This window comes from Apaloderma vittatum, unplaced genomic scaffold (genome assembly GCF_000703405.1).
Source record: "Apaloderma vittatum isolate BGI_N311 unplaced genomic scaffold, ASM70340v1 scaffold20183, whole genome shotgun sequence".
In the NCBI taxonomy this organism is placed as follows: Eukaryota; Metazoa; Chordata; class Aves; order Trogoniformes; family Trogonidae; genus Apaloderma; species Apaloderma vittatum.
Window position 1 is genome coordinate 26,038 of NW_009706652.1, and position 22,664 is coordinate 48,701.

General features: G+C 36.0%; 1 protein-coding gene across 2 annotated transcripts in view; it reads right to left on the reverse strand.

Moving 5' to 3' along the window:
- Positions 1 to 22,664, reverse strand: part of ATF2 (activating transcription factor 2) — a 40,169-nt gene that overhangs the window by 12,473 nt on the left and 5,032 nt on the right. For both annotated transcript variants that reach the window (XM_009865883.1, XM_009865884.1), the window contains 7 exons: positions 22,336 to 22,454; positions 20,303 to 20,431; positions 15,587 to 15,765; positions 15,159 to 15,273; positions 14,894 to 14,980; positions 4,468 to 4,617; positions 2,313 to 2,519 (listed from right to left, as the gene is read on the reverse strand). In XM_009865883.1, the coding sequence (XP_009864185.1) occupies positions 2,313 to 2,519; positions 4,468 to 4,617; positions 14,894 to 14,980; positions 15,159 to 15,273; positions 15,587 to 15,765; positions 20,303 to 20,431; positions 22,336 to 22,454 (986 nt within the window). The remainder of the gene's footprint in view (positions 1 to 2,312; positions 2,520 to 4,467; positions 4,618 to 14,893; positions 14,981 to 15,158; positions 15,274 to 15,586; positions 15,766 to 20,302; positions 20,432 to 22,335; positions 22,455 to 22,664) is intronic.

Below are 22,664 nucleotides of genomic sequence, written 5' to 3' on the forward strand. Positions count from 1 at the left end.
TGACACATCAGTAGAAAACACATTCCACAAAAAGAAAACAGTAAATACACTTTAAAGGGTTGAGAGCATGAAAGAAAAACTTATAGCAGAGCCTATAATAAACATAGCTAACCTTGCCTAAGTATATTACCGGCAGGATGTAATAGATGGAAATTTTCTTTTAAGCAAACCTTTGAAAAATAATTTCTAAAAAGGAAATTACATTAAAACACTTAAAATAAGAAAGCAGGCAGAAGTTAATCTACAGAAAGCTGAAAACCACAGACAAAAATACATACAAAAATTTCAAAATCTGTATGCACTGTTAGAGAGCTTCCAGTCTTAAAAACCTTGACATTAGAGGCTTTGACACAGATATTACAAGAAAGCTATTAACTGTGTCGGAAGAAGTAAGAACTGTTACTTGAAGCAATGCAATATAGTCACTTTGCTGTTAACTCACTTTTGGTAACGTGACATCTCACTAAATTCATCTGAGCAGGCAATTTAGACATTAAACAAAATATGAACTGCTAAACCCTAACACTCAGTCTATAAACCTGTACTATGGCAAAACTTGAAACTTATTAAATTTACTGTTAAATGTAAAGTAAGTAATCATGGGTCATTACTGCCCCCTATGCTGATCATCTGTGTTAGCCTGTCAAGTGAAGCATTATTATGGAAATAGAGGATTGATTAATGTTTTCACATAAAGTACAGTTTAATTATTTCTCTGACATTCAATTTTCTCTGTAAGTCAGTCTGTTCTTCACAGCTAACAGTTTTGCTTTTGGCAGACAATAAGAAAATTCTTTTTCTTGAATTCACTATTAGTTAACTCTTGGAAATTGGAAAATCTTTTTGTTATGGTAATTACATATTTTTTGGTTATAAAATTGATGTCTGTAAGTTAAAGGCAGGTCACATAACACAAAAAATTACTTTCACTGAAAAACCTAAAATATAGCCTGTTTTGCTCTTTGTTTTTCTTCCTGTAGATCTACCTTCACTTGTTTCTTGTGATTAAGCTATAGTGCTACATATCATTTTGCAACTAATGGATTTACAGGGAGGACTGTGACTGCATTAAAGGAATGCATCCAGAGACAGTGAACAGGTATAAGAAGGATACATATTTGCAAGAAATGTAACCAGTGCTGGTGCTCAGTTCATTCTTTGAATACAGGAAATGATTTCACATTCTGTGCTTAGGCACAAATTTCTTACATTTTTATAGTCTGGGACACTCAGTATTTTTGAAGACAGGAGCATGAAGATGACTGATACACGAATTTCAGCTGCATCACAGAAACTAATCTGAACATGCCCTACTTTCCTGTTGGTCAAACTGGAACATTTTCTTTATCAAGCTGATGATAGGAAGCAAAAGATCTGTGCAACTGACTCAGTCAACAGCTCTGATGAAAGAACAAGAAGTGAAACTAACATCAAAACACTTCCCATTGCATTTTCTAAATGAATCCTTCATTTAGGAAATACCATCCTTTTTCCTTTCTTCAATTTTCAAAACAAAGCTTTTAGCCTTTTAAGTTTGAAACAATACAGTGTGCCAATTCTCACGTGCTGCTGCAGAACATTAAGAAAGTATTTAACATTTAAGAGCAGTTTAAACAAAAGGGTCATGGATTGTTCTACAGCGGGGAAAAATGTGTCCAAGTGACAACTTTCCAAGACTGACAGCCTCAGATGAGGTGGAAAAATGATTTGTAACATACCCTAGACCACCCTCTCAGAGTATGCTTCCCTCCCTACAGGAATCTGCACACCGGGAGGGCAGCGTGGCTAAAGTGGCACTGCCACTGCCTGTGCTGTACCTGTTCTGTGGACAAAAGAGGCCTTCAGTTTCCAGGGATGTCAATCTGGCACCTTTCACGAGCACTACATTCACTTTAAAGGAAAAAAAGTGAAGTTAAAAAGAACCAAGGGAAAGCCAACCACATCTCATTTAAATAACTCAGGCTGTGATACAAATTGTTAAGAGCCAGATGGTTTTAAGGTAAGGCTAGTACTTAAGGCTCCAATACATCCTGTCATCCTCGTTTAGTATCACAGTCTCAAAGTTATTTAAAACAGAACAAAGGACAAAAGGATACGATCCTGAAGTTTATATATCTTGAAATCTGAGCGTTCTCTTATATTCTTAATTACTGTCATATGCAATTAGTGCTGAATTTTCAATTCTGACCTGAGCCACCAGTTACCAGTTAATTTATATTTCAAATTTCACGCAAAGTTTACATTCCACTGATCCAGGATCACTGTCTAAGAAGGGGAAGACTTTTTTATTTTACTTGAAATAAAAAGTATACCTGCAACTGGCCGTTTAGTGAGCTCAGGTCCTCGGCTTTTTTCTCCAGTGACTGCACCCAAACTTTCCGTTTCTGCCGGCATCTGGAAGCAGCAGCCCGGTTTCGCTCCAGAAACTTTCTTCTTTTCTCATCAGGGTCTTCATTAGCAGCTCTTCTTCGCCGACCACCTGTGTTTGGTGTTTGTGGCGTAGGCTGAGCTGGTGATGCCTGAAAACGATAAAAAGTATTAAAGAAATTATCAGCACAATACTAGTCATGACTTCACCTACAGCACCAGTGTAAATACACACCACATCTTGAGAAAAGTATTCACAATATTTCTAAATACATTCACACATTTCTTTTGTGGAAAGCTGTGTCATTTAACTCTACAGCTATGTTTTAAATTTTTTTGCTATGCATACACATTCCTTACCATGTCACATTAACATGTAACTTTTTAATCATGCCTCTAGTTTTGGTTTAAAATTGCACTACAAGAAGCCACTCAGAGTTACATTTATATGACATTTACATTTGACAACTCTTCCACCCAAAATAGCTTTTAGAACTTATATTTAGCAGGAAATAAATTTTCTGCTTTTGACTCTTACCGAACACTCTTCCACAAACCTTGTCACAAATGAAATACTACAAAATTGCTTATGCTCAATATACAGCAGCTGCTTGACAAATGCTGTCACCGATCCCTGGATCTCCACATAGTAATTTCCTACTTGTCGATGTGTTCCCCACCTCTGCATGCCTATTTCCCTGTATCAACCCACATATTACAACAGGATCAAAATATTTCAGTACTTTAAATGACACATTATGCTCCTTTCATAGCTGTATACAGGCCTCAGGCAAAGATTTAATAAATTATGCTAATAAAATAATGGATCTTAAAATCCTTTGAAGTGGTAGGATATAGAGAATATAACTGTCTACAAGACATATTCACACATGTACCTGCACATTCAGTTTAGCACAGTAAGAGAGTTTTATTTTTAAATCAAAACCTCCAAATATGTATCAGCTGCAATATCCATTTGGCATAAATTCTAAACAGCTAATAATACAAAAACCCTGGGAACTCAAATCAGCCTTTTAGGAATGAATCACTTGCAATTTAAAAATTTTTTTCCTAAATAATAATTACAAGGTAACCAGCTTTTCATCTAGAAAATTCTGGTATGTGTTACTATGAAGATATTCTTTTAAAAAACTTATGGTAGCATGGGAGAACAGCAGAATTAACAAAGAGAGCATTTTACAATGGGTAACTTTTTATCTCTTTTTGCTCCAAACATATTTGTTTAGATACATTATTTGATTTCACTGGCCAGTCTAAGAATCTGAACGCTTTTGCTGCAGATGCAGGTGCTTCCAGTTCTGGGCCAAGTACGTAGCTTCTGTAAAACTGGTATTATGCCATGAATTCTGAAAATAACTCTTACTAAGATTTTTAAAAGCGTTTTGAAAATGCATTCCAACAAGTGTTTTTAGAAGTAGAACAGCAGCAATCCTTTAGGATTCACCCAGGGAAGCACCTCTTTCCTCCAGCAGCACTCCCGCTTCCAGCCTGACTCCGAGGTCTTGCCCTTCATTCCCCTGTTCTCAGCTGTCACCCCGAAGGGCCAGCACATCTGCCTAAACTCACAGCTCCCCTTCCTGTACCTGGGACGACAGAGTGTACTTAATCACAGAGCTGAAACTCTTTGTGCAGCAGCCCAGAAAGCAAATTAACATAACTGTGACAGCTGACGGAGTTAAAAAAATTTTGAAGAGTGTTTGTGATATAAAATATTAAACAGATGCAACATAAATACAAAATAAAAGCACTTAGGTTTTTAAATATGTATTAACTAGCTGTACAACTTACAGCTAGCACAGAAGTTCCTGTTAACAAGCTTCAGAAATCAGGACTTAGTTCTAAATTTGATCAGAGAGGGAATATCTAGTTTGAAATTATCACCTTGGATAATACATTTTAGAAGCATTTAAGAACATGTAAGAACTATAAATATTTTGCTCCTACAGAACTAGTGATCCAAGAGGAGTCTACAGCACACGTTAACCTCTACTTTATAAATCAAGAGAAAAGAAAAAAAGATATTATTTTATTTTGTGCAATGAAGGGGGTAGAGAGTACATGTCCACTCTGTTGTCATACCGGTGTTTCAGTCGTTGAAGTTGCAGGTTGTTGTAGTGACTGTGGTCGTGGTTCCTCTGACTGAGTCCTAACCAACCCACTTGCATGTCCCTTGGCAGTATCTCCATTTGTTACCTGAGGGTGCTGCTGGGTCAAGGCTGCTTTCAATCTCTGAAAGCAGAAAAAGAAGAAGAAAAAAAAGGAATGTTCTATCATGCTAACTTAAGGAGTTATTACTTTTACTTAGATTAGTAGTTACTTCCATTTTGGAGACAAAAGCTCCAACTCTAGAATATCTGTTTCTTTTTACAGGCTTTCAGCAGTGATCTAGGCATATACCTACTAGTGAGGTGATAATTTCTGGCAAGCATAACAAATAGCAAGGAAACTTTACACAGGATCTCAAAGAGAAGGACAGTAAGCTGTATGGGGGAGGAAACGCAAAGCCTCCTTCGTGATGAACTGCCCACAAAGAGATGCCTGGAAGGCCATGAAGAAACAGTTGCTGAGGCTAGTATTACGCAAGGCACAGATCAGAAAGGTAACAACCACACATGAGGGAAAATAGGTAAAGAAACAGAACACGCATTCCTTTCCATTTTAAAAATTCTGATGTTCTCTATGCATTTTTAAATAGTTTATGACTGCACTTTTTCCTGGTCTTTACAAACACTCACCTCTATGATCCTTCCTATGTGCAATCATTACACAAAATCCAAGGTCTTTGCTGAAACATCTCAATAATGCACAAAATAATAATAAGTTTCAGGTTATATGTGAAGATTAGCTTGTATTTATATAGAAATATGTGAGGCAACTTATGGCATGCTATTTTACATTGAAAAAATGCTAGACAGTTTGAAGTTCTTTCTTTATTGTACACAGCCATTAGGAAGAGTACTAACTTCAAAGTTCAGCTATATATAATACATTGAAGAGTTAATGACAAGTTGGTAGAGTATTTTATTGACTACCTTTCGAGAATTATTTCACTCAACTCTTATTGACATCTATTAAAACTATAATGGATAATATTTTCTATTTACAACAAATTCTTAATCTTAAGTGATAAAGTCTCACACTAAATTTCAGTAGATATAGATGTCTGCAATTCCAGATCCTTTCTTAAAATTTCATTAATATTGTATAACTTACTATGAAATTTCCAGTTTTGATGAAAAATTTACCTTACTAGACAAATAGTATTTAAGAATATTTTTCTACTGAGCACTGGATTTTTAAAGAATCCAATACAAGTTTAAGAAAAGATTAATGACTTAATACGTGACAGTTTATGAAAACTCTGATAACCTGTTCATCACATTTTGGAATATGAACAAAGTATTACCAAAGTACAAATACGGATAGAATGTCTTAAAAATGCTGGAGCTAGGCTGCATTTGGCCAGCTCAAAATAAGCAGAACACCTTGCACCTATTTATGTACATATTCTCTATAAACTGTAGTATCCAATGTCTTTCAACAATTAAGTCACTGGAATACAGTGCTGGCTCTCTGCTACCTTGCACGATGCTAAGTTTTCCTGAACCTCATTCTACAATTAGAAGAACAGATTGCAGAGTACCTCTGTTACAACTGCAAAAAAATATTCAGGTCTGCAATACGGCAAGTTACATCAACTATTAAATCCACGTAGCTGACTGTAGCATCTAACCACCACCAGCAGATATCCCATGGGAAGACTACAAAGAGAACTGAGAAAGTCCGACGTTCCTCTGCTGGCTTCCTACGAGGGAACCTTTAGGCAGCGACTTCTGTAGCGACTGCTCTAGACTGAATTAAGAGTACACATCACCCCAGATCAGGATCGTTCAAGCATACATAAAAAACTGGTGTTTATGAAGTTCTGTTCCCCTACTTCATTTTTGTATCAACTTTCTAAGCTTTCCGGAACAAAGGTGCTTTCAGAAAAGTACACAAAACAAATTTACAGTAATTTCCCCAGTGTCCAGCTCTAACAACAAAAATTTAGGATAGCTGCACATATTAGGGCAGGATGACACAAATCTTTAAGATTACATGTCCACAATTCTTATAATATGTATAGTACTCTGAAAATCCTAAGCCCTTACATGTAGTTGTTTTAACACTTTCTTTACAGCACTTTATTTATAGTTTCTTAAAACAAGAAGTAACTTGTACAGTCCTAATTCACTCAGGAAAAATAAACTAAGAAATAAAATATCAGTCTCTGTTTGCAGCTAAACAAGTGCAAAAAGGCCTCAGTGTTTTCTGCCTTAACTAAACTTACTAAAACCAAACTCTACGATCTAACTACAACAAGATTGATAAGGTCATTACTCCACACACTCTTTAAAATTTTAACTAGTCATTAAACAGTAAAGTTTTCTAAGCCACCACCAGGACTGCCAGGGAAACACACAATTTCAAAACCACTTTTAAAAAAAATGGTTTTTTTTAAAGAAAGTAGTAAGTGTTTGACAATTTTATCCAATATCCTTTCCATAAGCTATAAACATCTGATTTTTCACAATGTATTTTCATTTATTATCTTAATTACTTTACAAGTATTTATCATAACTTGCTGTTTAGCAGGATGTGACAACCTTTTGAGAGTCAAAATCAAGATAGTAGTGACAGTACAAATTAGCTGTAACAATTTAGTTAAAATATATGTATTTTAACCTCCGCCAAAATTTTAAAAGGTATGCTCTCCTTCATTTCAAGCCACCATACTAAGAGATTTTTAAAGGTTTCTCTCTCAAAAATTAATCAACCGCTATGCAGCAACCTGCCATACATACACGGCCCTTTCACTGCCACGAGGAGTAAAAGCTATTAGATTTCACCTGAATGTTTTAAGTTCAGTGATAATAGCTAATTTGTAACTTCCACAGCAGTGGAGCATAAACATTTATATAGTTAGGATGTGTAAGACCAGAGGGTCTGATCTACTTCGTTCATGGTTGCACGAGTAAATCCTGATGTAAACATCTTCCACAAAAATACACCAAACTGATAGTCTATGAACTCCTCAAAATGCTTTACAGTGTTTGTTTAAAGTGGTTACTTAAAGTTTTACTCATATATCCATTTCCATAGTGAAAGGGAACCCAAGTTCAGAAGATCTAGGAGATGAAACAAAACTTACTAGTTTTATTATTTTTTTTAATGTGAACATAAGGCAAGTCAGTTATTCTTGTCAAGCTCCATTCTTTCTACTTCCACATTTCTGTGTTAAAGAAAGATTTGCAGAGTTAGCCTAAAAAAGAGAGGAAGTTCATGCTACTAAATCTGTATATTTTATATCTAATTTGAAAGTGGCAGTACCAGGTCAAGGAAATAGCACAATACTATCTGCATTATCATCAGGCACAAGGGATGTCCAGTTAAAGTAGGACTTAACTTTCCCTATTGTAGTGCTAAGATTTAAAGATTACAATTTTGTAAAACTATAACTAAACTAATTTTGATCATTACACTGTTCATTGTACCATGGAAAAGTGCAGAAAATAATCAGTCTTAGTTTTGTATTACAGAGCTTAGAAGTTGAAATTCAATTAGTTGTGATTAAAATTATCCATAAATGCAGAAATATGGTGAAAATCTGAGGCGTATCTACAGATTTTCACAAGAAGACATCCAGCTCAGGTATTTAAAAAGTTTCCTATCTTAGAACGTAATGCTGGAGTAAAATACTGTGTGGATGTTGTGCTTCCTATGGGTAGGGAGATAGTTATCCCAAATACGATGGAAGTCTCAGTTTTAAAAATTCAGTATATTGAAACAAATATTAGAATAAATAAGTATTATTATGTGGGGAAACCTGATGACAACCAAGGTTTGTTTAATGTTATTTGGTTATTAAAGGCATATGAAAATTGGTATTTTCAACTAGCTTAATAGCTTTTAAAGTCTTTATTAGCAAGGTTTTATTGTTCATGTATATCCTCGAAAACAAATCCTCATCACATCTGTCAAAATTTGGTAGGACTAGATCATTCCATCAAGAGCTCATAGAAACAATATAATATGCTCCAGAAACAATTTGTGAAAAACTCAGATCCATATTTCATATCTGCCACAAAAGCTCATCAGAGTAATAACCCTCCTTCTCCTGGGTGTTATCCTACCATCTGCTGCTCTATTACTTATCTTTATTTTGCAACTAATTAACAGCATAATCTTCTAAATTCAGCAAGTTAATTATCATTATTGTGGTCTTTGCAGCATCATCAGTCCTTATGAAGTCTTGTCTCTCCACCCCCAGAGAACATATGAAAATGAAGTAGGTTGTGAGAGGGTCTGTTTCTTTAGAGTAGGCTCATTAGGTGTTTGCTGATTAGCTCGGCATGCAGAGAGACAGGTCAGAAGAATTCTACTGAACACGAGGTCCCATGCCGGGCTCCAGCAACTTAATGTCGGTTTCTGAACATTTGCCAAGCTGCCCTCTGTCACTTCTCAGTAGCAACCTCCTGCCGAAAGTCTACCGGTTGCCCACTGTGTGCAAGGTATTTCTCAGATTGTGACAAAAGGTTGTATGTGGGTAGGAGAAGACAGAGGGAAACAATCGGTGTTAAAGCAATTAAATTCCTCCGAAACTTCTGCAATCCACACAGAAGGGTCTGAACATTAAGTTTGCGTCCACAAGCTGTACAAGTGAAAAAAGGACATTTTGCAACTAGGAGTAACTCGTGGCTCACACGTCATATACAGAAAGCATACGGTTACGGATCTTCTCACAAAAAAGGTCAGAAGCAATTCTGTATATTTAGAATCACACATCTTTATTTTTGTTTTGTTTTTAAACACAGCTATTGCATCTACTTCTGAGTCTCTCTAAAACACTACAAAACAGGCTTATGTGTTCAATTTTACTAATGGCATGTGGAAGTTAGGGGTTTTTTTAGCATAAAAACAAATACGGAGTCATGTCAGAAAAACCGACAATTTCTATTATTAAATGTGCCACAGAAATCTGAAATTCATTTTCACTCTTACTGAATGTCATTCTCAGTATAAGATACAAGGATATTTTCAAAAGAATAGCAGTAAAAGACAGCTTGTGTCTGAATAAAATCCCTAGTCGTATTTTACTACAGTTCTACAAGCAGCAGAAAAAAATGGATCCAAGAATGTTCCAAACTATCGTAACAGTACCTTTCACAGGTGTGACTAGACCCGCTATGTTCACTACGATAACTTCGATATTGGACAATAAAATTAAAATGTAATCTAATTTCATGTAATTATCCCATGGCATTGAAACACATGCACTACTGCATATATTTCAGTGCTGAAACAGATACTAGGATTGTGCTTAACACACTTTTCCACTAAATTCGAGCTGTTTCAGCCAAGAGCCTCTTGCAATAATCATGTTGTAAGGGACCTTAAAGATCACCTACTTCCAACCCCTTGCCATGGGCAGGGGCACCTCCCACCAGACTGGGTTGCTCAAAGCCCCGTCCAGCCTGGCCTTGAACACTTTGGGGGATGAGGCATCTACAACTGGCAACCTGTCCCAGTGCCTCACCACCCTCACAGGGAAGAATTTCTTTCTTACATCTAATCTACATCTACCCTCACCAATCATAAGGATTTGGCTCACTGCATAGCTAATTTCTACATTTTTGTCTCTCACGGCTTTTATTCTTTGCAGTCCATATACATTTTTCTATCTGCTGTTTCACTCAGTGAACCTATTCCCACACGCAGCTGTCCCTCTATGAAATTCATGTGAACGGTAGTGTCAGGCAACTTTAATGGCAACCAAAGAGCAGTTCAGCAAAGAAAGAACAAGTGACATCTGTAACTCACCTCACATGAATAACCAAAACTGCCACGAAGAAAGAGTTTGACACTTTACACTGAAAACTTTATCAAACATAGAAATAAACATAGAGTTCTGATTATTATACATTAAGCTTGGGTGCTAATCTAAAAAACACTTCCAAATGTCATTGAGAGACCATTTATGAATTTAAAAGTCTCCAAAAGCTGTCCATAGTGGGGAAAAACCCCCCAACCCAGCAAATATATTAGTTCCCTTATCATTAAAGGGTTTTAAGACTTCTAGGGCAGCTGAAGAAAAACTTCAATTGTGTTACAGGAAGGCATCATATGCCCATTACCAAAGAGGTCTTCTCCTTATCTTTTTAAGCTTTAGCTTTTAGAAATCATCCGTTCATTCATGATTTTATGTAAAGAAATACATGATGGTTGATGTACAATCCCATGTATGCAACTCATAAGGAAACAACAGGTATTTCATAAAAATTGAAAAGTGTGTTGCTTTCACATTAATATTGAAATTAAGCACCCTCAAAACATATTTAAAGAGTTAAATTGGAAAGCATGGGGAAGTAATGGCACTACTATCTCTAATTTAATTTTTATCAAACTAGTTCTCACCTTCACTTCAAAAAAAGGGGAAGTCTACATAACAGTAGCCTTTTGTAAGGAGGTAAGAGAGAAATGAAGGACTGAGGAATGAAATCAGAGCACAAAGTGCTTTTCTTATTACAAAATTCTAAAATACGTTAATTACTTGAAATATCATGCAAGAAATGAACAGCAGAAACAGCCCCTGTAAAGAAAAGCACAAAGCACAAATGAAGAGAAGTGTCTAGTTCCTGCCTTGGTTTGTGCCAGGTGTTTAATCCAAAACATCGGTTGTGCCTTCTACACAGGACAGGTCTGTATCTGACAACAATGCAGAAATTTGGAGATATTGCATCTAGAAGTGACAGTTATCACAAATGGTTCTTTCAAGAATTTTACTCAACCTCTGAAGCATGTAGATCTGTGACAATTAAGAATGCCTTGAAACAGCATTGTCATACATACAGAATACCGTATTAGGAAACAATGGTCTTTAAATAATAGAAAGATTCAAACAACGATGACAAAAAGCATATATTAAAAAAACTTTCAGAGATATGAAAAAACACATTAACTTTCCAAATTTTGCATCTCATACACTACCAAGCTTATTTTCGTATCTGAGAAAGAGTTGCAATGCTAGAATCTATTTAAGCTTGTCTACTATATTTGCTACATATTTTATTTCTACACTTTGTATCACAATATGAAAAAAAAAAGTGAGACTACAAGGTCTGTTGATAGAGAACAACAACAACAAAAATATCCAAATAATAAATAACAAATAAAATAAAGCAAGAGCCAAGAAAATGCCAAGTATCTATAAAAATCCTGACCCTGAGCCTCGACTGTTGAGAACGAAACATCATACCATTGCTCCTTTATCCACCTTTCTGTCCAAAATTAAAAATACGAGGCTGATAGATTTTATAGAATCATTTAGGTTGGAAAAGAACAAAGACCGAGTCCAACCATTAATCGAGCAATACCAGGCCCACCACTAAACCATGTCCCTGAGCACGACATCTACGCATCTTCTGAAGGCCTCCAGGGATGGTGATTCTACCACTTCTTCAGGCAGCCTGTTCCAGTGCTTAACAACCCTTTTCCACGAAAATATCTTTCCTGATATCCAATCTAAACCTCCCCTGGTGCAACTTGAGGCCATTTCCTCTTGTCCTACTGCTTGTTACCTAGGAAAAGAGACAGACCCCCACCTCGCTACAACCTCCTTTAAGGAAGCTGTAGAGAGCAATAAGGTCTCCCCTGAGCCTCCTTTTCTTCAGGCTGAACAACCGCAGTTCCCTCAGCCACTTACTATTAAACACAGAAGCAAAAAAGGCATTAAATATCTCAGCCTCTTCCTCATCCTTGGTCACTATGCTTCCCCCCCCATCCAACAGAGGAGATTCTCCTTAGCCCTCTTTTTGTTGTTGATGTATTTAAAGAAACATTTTTGTCTTTTACAGGAGCAGCCAGATTAAGTTCTAGTTAGGCTTTGACTGTTCTAATTTTCCTCCTTATAGTACTCCTGATTTGCTTGTCCCTTCCTGCAAAGATCATATACTGTTTTTTTTTTTCTTCTGAGGTCCAGCCGAATCTCTGTTCAGCCAAGCCGGTCTTCTTTCCTGCGGGCTCATTTTTCTGCACATGGGGATGGCCTGATCCTGCGCTTTTAGGATGTCCTTCCAGCCTTTCTGGACTCCTTCTGCCCTTCAGGCCTGCCTCCAAGCATGAGGCAGAAACATGGCTATGGTAGGCAAAAGGACACAGGAAGTGTTCCTGCTGTTCTGCTGATTTAAATGTACCAATAAATCCACAAATTGCAGTACACTGTTAACAGATGAAACATACTGTGATGAAACATACACTGTTCACTCACTAAGTTTCAGTGTAACAGCTTATATTTTAACTTAAAATGTGAACTATTAATGAAATAAAAAGCAAACAGGTAGCTATAGAACTGAATACTAAGTCTTACACTGGCTTAACTAGGAATACAAGTGAAAACCAAATGTGATTACCATACCTTTGCAAAATTTACTATATAGCAAGCAAAATTATTTTCAAGAGATACATTAAAAAAAAAAGGATTTGGCATCACAAAGACTTAAATTTTAAAAATTAAATGGAACTTTACAGTTAATAAACTATCACACATCTGCCAACAATGCATCAAATGGCATAGCAAGTTAGTCTTCCTGATGGAAGCTTTTCTACATAAAGTTTCTCATTAAACTGCCTTCACTTTAGAAGTGGTAAGAGATTAAGTTTTTTATTTTTGTGAATAGTCATTATATAAAAGCAAATGAGCGAAGAAATACACATAATTCTGATATTCCTGAATTCTGCTCATCTTTTATATTAAGCAACAAGAAAGAAATACTGCAAACATCCTTTTTACAGTCTCACTAAAAAAAATATGAGCAATCATTGAAGTGCATATATTAGCTAAATTCTAATGAGAAAACTAACGAGACTGTTAAATTTTGAGTCTAATGATCTTTGTTTTTCCTTGCATCTGAGTGATTGCTTCTCCCAAAGTGAGATCAAAGTCTTCATCTTCACCACTTTAAAGCTTTGTAAGAGCAAATCACTCAGTATTATGACTAAAAAGTTCATTTCTTGCTCATCTAAAAAGTTATTTTGTATCAATTCCCCCCAGATTTCACAAAGCAGAATTTGGTGCATGAGTGTCCCAACTCTAAGGAACGTGCAATTTCTGAGAAAACAGTTCTTTTCTACTATCTTGCACTCTTCTCTCCCAGATTTAAGATCAATTCATCAGAGCTGGTTACATTTAAATATTTCCTCAGGTATTACATTTTTTTTTCCATTCTTAGTGGCACGAGGATGCAGAGAAACAAAACTTCTTCCTTTCTGTTCCTCTCTATATTATTTTAAAAGTCATCATATTCAACAAAGGAGGAAAAATGAAGGAAGACACGACAGCATTAGGAAAAGTCAGTGCAGTCGTGGCCAGGTCTCTACAAGAGTTTCAGTATCTGGTGAATGTGCTCCAGTGTGCCCACCATACTGGAATGTCATTACTCTGGACAGCAGAAGAATTTGCATTTCCAGACTCAATGTTTTTTGTATTGAGAAAAAACGTTTAAGTAAAGAAAGCCCAAGGATTTAAGTAGAGAGAAACGAGATCTCAAAGGACGTTAAGGGCATCCTCCCACTTTGCAGTACTGATGTACCTAGCAGATGTTCCTGATTCTTTTATAGCACGGAGTCAGAAGAGGAACACGACTTCACAAGACAAATACTGTTCACAAGAGATATTTTGTAAATACATAAATGGTTTAAGTATTTTTTAATAATACATTTTTCTGTTGCTTTTGAACATTTGGAACAAACTGGACAGCAAAAACAGAGATGCAACTACCTAGTGTTGCAGAAAATTTTTCAGGAAATGAAATCAAACTACCACCATAATTGGATCACTAATATTTAAAAACAAACAAAACACCCAAAAAACTTTTTTCTGCTTGTTTTACTCATGAATTTTCCAAATAATCCCCAAACCCCAAAACTTGCCCCAACACAACAGAAACAACCTCCACACAAAACACTTTCCCCACTATGTCAGTAATATGTATCTTGTTACAAAACTCTTGCCAAATAGACTATATCCAGTTGATATCTTGAAAATATTGTTAAAAAAATCCTTTTCTTTTCCTAATTTTTAAAAGAAATATCATATCCTTTGGGAGGAAACACGACCTGCTTCTCTGAAAGTGATGTTCACCTTTAACATGCTACTAATCTTGTCTGTCTTCACTATCATTTCCTATCCTCTAATACAAAGAGCAAGAAAGATTTCAGTTAAAAATCTAGTTCATTTAAAAGAATGACTTAAAATAAGATCAGAATGACTACTAGCAACAGAACTAACATAGGCTGGAATTTGAAATAACTGTAAAATAAATGCAGCTCTAATTTTTCTGGTTTCATTAAATTTCTACTTGCAGAATTTAGGCTAACAAAAGAAAACTGAAGCTGTTTTAAAAAGCAACAGAACTTAATTAATTTCTCAAGTTATTCTTCTTGAGGAATAATGGAGTTTTTCACTTACCAATTTAGCCTCAGACTGCACTGGCTGTGGGGAGGAAGGCCCTGGGATTCCTGGGATACTAGGCACCATGGTGACAGGTCTAACAAGCTGACCAGATAAAGTATAAAAATGAAGAGAACCTGAGTATGTTATCATAATAGAGAGCATATGACAGCACTACCCTCTGAAGCCAAAGCAGCTATCAAGCTGCTTAAAACTAAGTTCTATGCTGCACTTATGCAAATCCGCTCCACTTTCAAATTAATATAGCATCATGCTTACTTACTGGAACTGCAGCAGGGACATGCACATTAGAATTTGTGATAGATGCAGGAATAGCAACAGGCATGGTTTGTCCATTAGGAAGATGTAACAGCAGAGGAAAAGGACCTGGAACTGGACTGAAAAAGGAATGAACTATATAAAAGAAAACTTATCGAGAGAAGAGAACAAGTTTACACATTATAATAAACTGGTCTGTTTGTTTACATTTGTAAATGTAATATTTATTTGGAGATCAAAAATATGAACTTAGTGATGTGGAGAATATGTAATTATATTTCACATGTAGTGAAAGTTGTATGTTTTGTATGTAGTAAAGCACCACAATTACACCAAAGCGTCCCAAATTTCTCCATTAACTGCAGAAACAATAACTGAAAAACATTTCCAAATTCTGTAAGAAAACATTTTACTAAGATTTCTGTAACTTACACTATTGGTCTGTTAGAGGAGGGAGCCTGGGTAATAACAGTACTAGAGGTTGGTGATGGTATTGCCTGCTGAATAATAACACTGGAGTCAGAACTCGTAAGTAGGACATTGGGAACCTGGAGTGACGCTGGACGAACTATCGTAGATGTAGGCTGTGCGGTCTGCTGCAGTGACACTTCCTGAGGAAAAACAAAAACTAATCACTTTTTAAAATACAATTATAGATCATTAATTTCGACTGGTAAATAAACACAGTTTGATGGAATAAATCGGAATTTCCCTAGCGTTATGCAAGTAGAATCAGTGATATGATTAAAAACGCTCAAAAAGCCCCCATTTGGATGCATCACTTAAACCATCAAAGTTAAATTGTTCCAATGACAGTGATTTGAGTTTTATGACAAATCCTAGCTCAATTTATGCTAACACTACTATTACTCATAATTCAGTTTTGATCAGGTATTCAGTGTCGGTTTTTTTGCCAAGAAACCCAAGGCACTATGAGTACCACCATGTCTACTCACACTCTGAACAAGGAAAACTCTTTATGCTGTCCTTATGTACATTTCAGTTTCAGTCCATTGTTCCGGATTTAAACGACAGAAACAGAAGAGTTTTATGGTTCAGTAAAAAGAAAAAAAAAAAGTCTTTTTTAAAAGCCTTTATCCATTACTCATGTACTTAAGTAGAGTGCTACTAAGTTAAAAATACTTGGAGTGTTACACGCGCAGCTTTGCAAAATATACGTGTATCCTGATGCAGAAGTGAAGTGAGCACAGGAATTACATTTCCTTAGTTGCAAGTAAATAATAGACAGAATTAACTACAGTTCTTTGCTTAGCAATCAGGTAAAGTACGTTATCAATTAGAATGTAGTACCTGCATTTGCTATGTCTGAAAACCTAGAAATCCCTTATTGTAACCAATGCCTGCCTTCTCAGGAAACCCTTGATATCATCAGGTTTCAAATTTACCCGCAGACAGGATTTTTCCAAGTTATTTATTCTTTTGACACTAGCTGCTGCAATCCATGGCTCATAAAACTACACTCTTAAGACCAGCAGATTTTAGTTGCTCCATCTCATAGCTGTGTCATACAGGCTACACTGTTCTTCCTTGCACTTGAAACACTTTCATACATGGCAGCCACATATATACAAAACTGTATCTATAAATTCAGACATACAAACACCACAGAACAGCTATGACAAAGTAATTCTAATTTGCATAAATAAGAGGAAAAAGACAGTTGGCTAACAGCACCCATGGAGTCATCTGTATAGCTTTAATGCAAAAATGTAAACTAACTAGATATTCACCCATTCTCCATAAGGCCATAACAGCCCCTTCAGTACAGGTTTGTGCCAGTAGCTTCTGGCAGCCCCTGTGTGTGTAGATGGGGAAACAGAAACTAAAACATAGAAGGCCAAGAAGCGAAGTGTTGCGAGGCAGTGTGTGAAAGTCTCCTGAGAATGGATAAGCTCCAGAAGAAACCGGCCCTGTTGAATTTGCAACAAATCATAGACTCAGTTCCCCAGCTGCATCTGTACACCAGCATGAACATGCTGTACAATTCAAAACACATCCAAAACCACAGTGGCTGCTTCCTATACATGAACAAAGACTGTGGGAGTATATACTCATTACATGAAAGAATGGACCCTCTGAAGGACTTTCATAGAATCACAGACTGTCTGGAGTTGGCAACGACCTCTAAACATCATCTAGTCCAACTCCTCTGCCAAGGGCAGGGATATCTTTCACCTGATGAGGTTGCTCAAAGCCTCAGCCAACCCAGCCTTGGACACTTTCGGAACATGTAACTCTAAGTCCCTGCCACACCAGAACAACCCTCCACCTCTGAGGAAGCATCTGGCAACAGCCTCCCAACTATTGCTGCAACCAGGTAACTACATATGATTGAGCGACTAAGTTAGGGCGCTCTGTGGATATACACTGGCTATTAACAACAACAGCTTAATGAAGGGCTGTTCTGGTAAAATACTGACTGTAAAACCGGGTCTCTCCCTGGTTTGATCCCCTACCAGGAAAAAGGTAATTTGCAACTTTTAGACAAAATACTCTATGGAAACCAGGTTTCAGGAACAGTTGGAAGATTAAAAAATTCTGAAATAAATCTATAAAGTTCTGAAAACAGAAACCTCACATGTATACAATTATTTCTGTGTGCTTTTAAAACCAGCATTTGTGCTTTGTAACTCAAGCTGCAGATTTAAGTAGTATGGATCTAAGGGAAATTGACATTTTATTACCATATAAAACCAAAAACCATAGGCACAGCAGTCTGATAGAAGATACTAATTGGTCATCAAAGCACTGCACTAACAAAGTATAAATTTTGTCTGAAATAAAATAGTTTATAAATATATTCTGCTAAAGAACAGAAAAATAGAGACGAATTTGCAAAGAGATTAAGCCAAAGCAACCTTAACTTTACAAGGAAGAAGTTTAAACCTAATCAAAGATATTGGAGACTTCATTAAAGGACCTCTCCAACTCTTTTAATTCTTGAAACTAAAACTCACTGAATTGGAAAATATTCTACAGAATAATATAATAAACTATAATGAGTTTCAAAGCTCTCAAAGAATAAATTAGATTTCATTTGCTTTTAAGGCTAAAAGGTTTTATATACTTCTAATGATATCTTGGTCTATTCAAAGCAGAATATCAACCCTTATTGACACAAACAGAACTCGAGTAATTCATAGAAAACTAGGAAAAGAATCAAGCATAAGTCTCTAAGAAATTCCTTTGACAATTACAAGGAGAATGAGAACTGTCTTGCACATACATTAACAGGCTGTAATCATTTAAGGCTACTAAAATATATTCAGCCAATTAAACTGTTGCAGTGGCATATATCTTTTAAAACCAGCTATGCCCTAAAAAAACCCCCAACAACCAAAACCACTTCCCTCCTTCAATACATCTACAGAAGGAGAATGTAAAAATCTAACTGAGAAAAACAGCAACACTCTGCTCACATTTCTCAACTTCTGCAGGCCACATTCAGCAGCAGCACACTCCAAGCAGCCCCCTCATCCTTGCTCAGCTTGTCTCTACAATCAGACATCAGAGCAGCATTGAGCAGCAGCAGCTTTTTACTTCAGCTCTGTTACAGTGACACCACTGAAATTACATCATGAATGAGACAAGTTTACATGTACTGCCAAGCATTGACATATAACTTTCACTTGCAATGATGCTAATGATCCTGAATCACTACTGTATAAAGCTATTAATATTATCTCCTCCAACAATTAGAGCAGTTATTCTAAGTATTTGCAGCAAAAACTCAAACTATCCTCTGAAATAAAGATGAAATATAAAAGACTTAAGATTCGGACTATGAGTTGCTTAAGCTAAGCAGCTCTTTACACGTATTCCTTCAAATGACTTCTCATATTTTTGAGACGACATGATTGCCTTGATTATCTACGATTACCTCCCCATCCTTGCTAACTAATAAAACTCAGGGAAGCTTTGTAAAGACAAATATGAAATGAAACCCTCTTAAACTTCTGTCACGCTCTTAAGGCCCTCCTCACACTGATACCTCTTGGCAGAATAAGAGAGGGGGTGCAAGGTGAAATCAGAGAGTTTCAGACTGGACCGAAGAACACCTTCACCCCAAGGACAGGCTGGCATTGGAAGACATTGCAGGACCAGACTGTGTGAAAGCCTTGAGTAACTTGGTCAGATCTCAGAGCTAACATCTGGTTTGAGGAGAAAGCTGGACCAGGACATCCTGCAGTCCCTTCCAACCTCAATGACCCCATGATCCTAAAAAGCTCTCATGATTTTTGGGTAAGTAAATCCCTCAAACACGGACTGCCTGCTGAAGATACACACAGGAAAAAGACTCTCCAGAGCAACCGTATTGTTTCATTATGTTCTGATATATTCTAATATTTTTATTTTATTGAAGGAATAAAAATAACTAATGCATTTTACTGATTTGGTTCATTTTGTGTTCTTCAAGAGAACTCCACATAATGAAAACACTGCAAGTCACGTATCAAAGTTATTACTATTAAACCATTTATTTCTTCTTTAGAGCAACAGTTCTAAAACTAATATGACTGCAACATCCTCTAGTGACAGCCAATACCTCAGTCTTCTATGAGTATTCCAGTAAACACTAAACAAGCAAATGCTTGAGATCACTGCTTTTGAACATACTACTGTAGCTTAAAGAGTACAAAATTTGAAACAAAATTATCTGGTGCTTAGCTTTGAAAAACAGCCCCCTTATCCCTGTCCATTTCTGTAGAACATCCCCTGCTGTTCTGCAGAACAATTTACGGTAAAACATGGCATAAGCATAAAAATGTACACATGAAGAGTCACATTATTAAAAAAAAAAAAACAAAACAGAGAAACTGAACTTTCTTTGCTTTTTTATGAATGATGATGCATAAAACAGAATGAGGGGCCTCTTTAGCTTTTTGTAACATAGCATGAATATTACATTTGACTTCCTTTCTACCTTTACTCAATGGTTAGTGTAAGGCAAAGAAATAATTGTGGTGAGCAAAGCTAACTAAGGAATAAATTAAATATTTATCCACAGGAATATGGCAAACAAAAACTTTTCCTTTCAAACAGCTAAGCAGTGTGACTATCACCAGCTAAAACAAACTTACAGATCACCATGAGATTTGAAAAAAAATATAAAAAAAAGGCTCTGACCTTTTCATCATTGGTAGTAGACTCTGGATGAGGTAAAGGACTATCTTGATGAGTTGTCTCTACAACGGAAGGCTCTTCAATTTTATTTCTTATAATTGGTGTTGCAAGAGGAGACAGATCTAGGGGCATCTAAGAGCAATGGGGTTAAACAAAATTACTCAATCTCTAAAAAATTAAAATACTCAAGAAAATGTAAACAACTACAGAGTAATATCAGTCTTATAACAACAGAGAGGTGCTGATGTTTGGAATATCTTGACACAGAAACATTACCAGTCGAGACTAGTTTTCCACCATCTGCATTAATACCAGTCTTCAGTAACACTTTATCTATCAACACCAATATCAGACTAAGTACTTTATTCTTGAGAATTGAAAATGCTCTCTGTAAGTTTTCATTTCTCAAGAATTACAGGCAAATTATAGCTAAGGAAGGGCTGTGCTACACTTAAAATTACAGTTACAAGAAGGTATTATCCTTCTACAAATTATATCACATGTCACAAAGCACAAAGAACTAACTGTTTTTCAAGTATTTCAAACCTACTGCAGTAAACCATTACTGAAAAAGCAAGTTTTATATTACTACACAGATAAAATCCACCAGGACATCTGAAATGCCCCAAAGAAATTAAGTTACAAAAATACTGAAAGTACTATAGATTTGAAAGCCTATATTCCTGTCCAGTTTGCTATCCAAATACTTTTGGAAGAATCTTCCCCTAGAAGCTCATCTTCTGTTTACATTCCTTTTTCTTCAGTTCTTAGTCTTCCTACGGAATATATTATAGCAGGCAAGGAAGAGTGTTAAAAGTGGAACCTCTTTTCATACCACCTGAATAAGAAACACCATAGAAAAAAACCTTAAAATATCAACCCCCCAGAAAATTTGTTATTATGATAAATTTTCCCACCTCTTGCCATGATTATTTATGTACATTAACCAACCAGAGATGTGTTTCTTCTCACAACATAGAGGGCAGCTTGGAAATTAATATCAATTAAACAAATTATTAAAATATTTAAAATACTTTGCAATACCTATAACCTCCCCTCCAAGGCAGTGGTGGATTACACATAAAATACAGTATTAGTAAACCCAGAATTTATATTACCATATCTAGTGTTTTATGAACAGTTAGCATACATCCATTTAAAAAATAATTTAAAAAATTATGATGTGGTACAGTTTCCATAACAAAGCAAGAGTGAGGCTTTGTTAGGAATGGATAATAATTTTCCTATTCATGAGTATTAAAATAGTATTAAATATTAAAATAGCAATACTTCACCAAAACAAAGAAAACTCAGACACTGATTCTGTAAAATCTGTATGCATAAGTATAAAACCACATTTTTTCATCTCTGCCTATGAAAGTCAACCAGGTAATCAACTAAAGGCAGAATTATTCAAAAGGGTCATTGAACTATTTTTTTCAGTTGCAGAAGTGTTTCAATGTTTGGGCCTCATACCAGTTATGACTGGGAATTACTAAAATAAACAGAAGAAACCACATTTACATGTATGGGAGGTTCCTCATAAAAACACGAGGTTGCCAAACAGACACAGTCCAAATTTTTCTTAACTATTGATTCAGCATCAGTGTTTGAAAATCAATCAAAATAATCAGTCTTCATATACTATTCTTTTCACATGGGTTTCTTGCAAATGTTTTTCTTTCTGCAAAAACTCTTTACTTTTCAGAGTTATTTTTGCTTATTCAGGGCCTAATGACATTTCAATCAAAGTTAATTATTAGCTGCAATAGATATAGACTAGATACTTAAAGAATTAAGACAAAGTCAATGCGTTCCATTGTCCATGCTAACCGTGCAAAATTTATCAGGTAAACTAAGCTTCAGAAGATGAATCTCAGATCTGCATTCTCTCCCTACAACATATATAAGCAGCTAGTAAATGTTTAATAGCATAGTTTAGAAGGCAATACATAAATCCAAATTTTGCTTTTTTTAATGCAATGTCTGACATGAAAAACATAAAAGCTCTGAGAAGAAAAAGTTTTTCAACATACTTTCTTAATGTCATCTTCAGAAGCCTTTTTAAACTCATTTTCAAAAGGACTTGCTAATTCATTGAATAAGCCCACTTCTTCACAGTTCTTCAAGAATCGAGTTGGTGTTGGTGTCTGATCTGAAATTAAGTGTATAAAAGCCCCACAATTTTATTTTTAAAATACCATTTAGGAACGGTATTCTCCTAAATATTTTTCAGAATAAAAGGAACTAGAAAGCGACGGCGCAGTTAAGAGCTCGCTCCTTGCTGCCTTGCAGGAGGCCAGCCAGAAGGCGCACTCCACCTGCTGGAGACAAGCAACTCACGTTTGCAGCCCGGCAAGTCCCT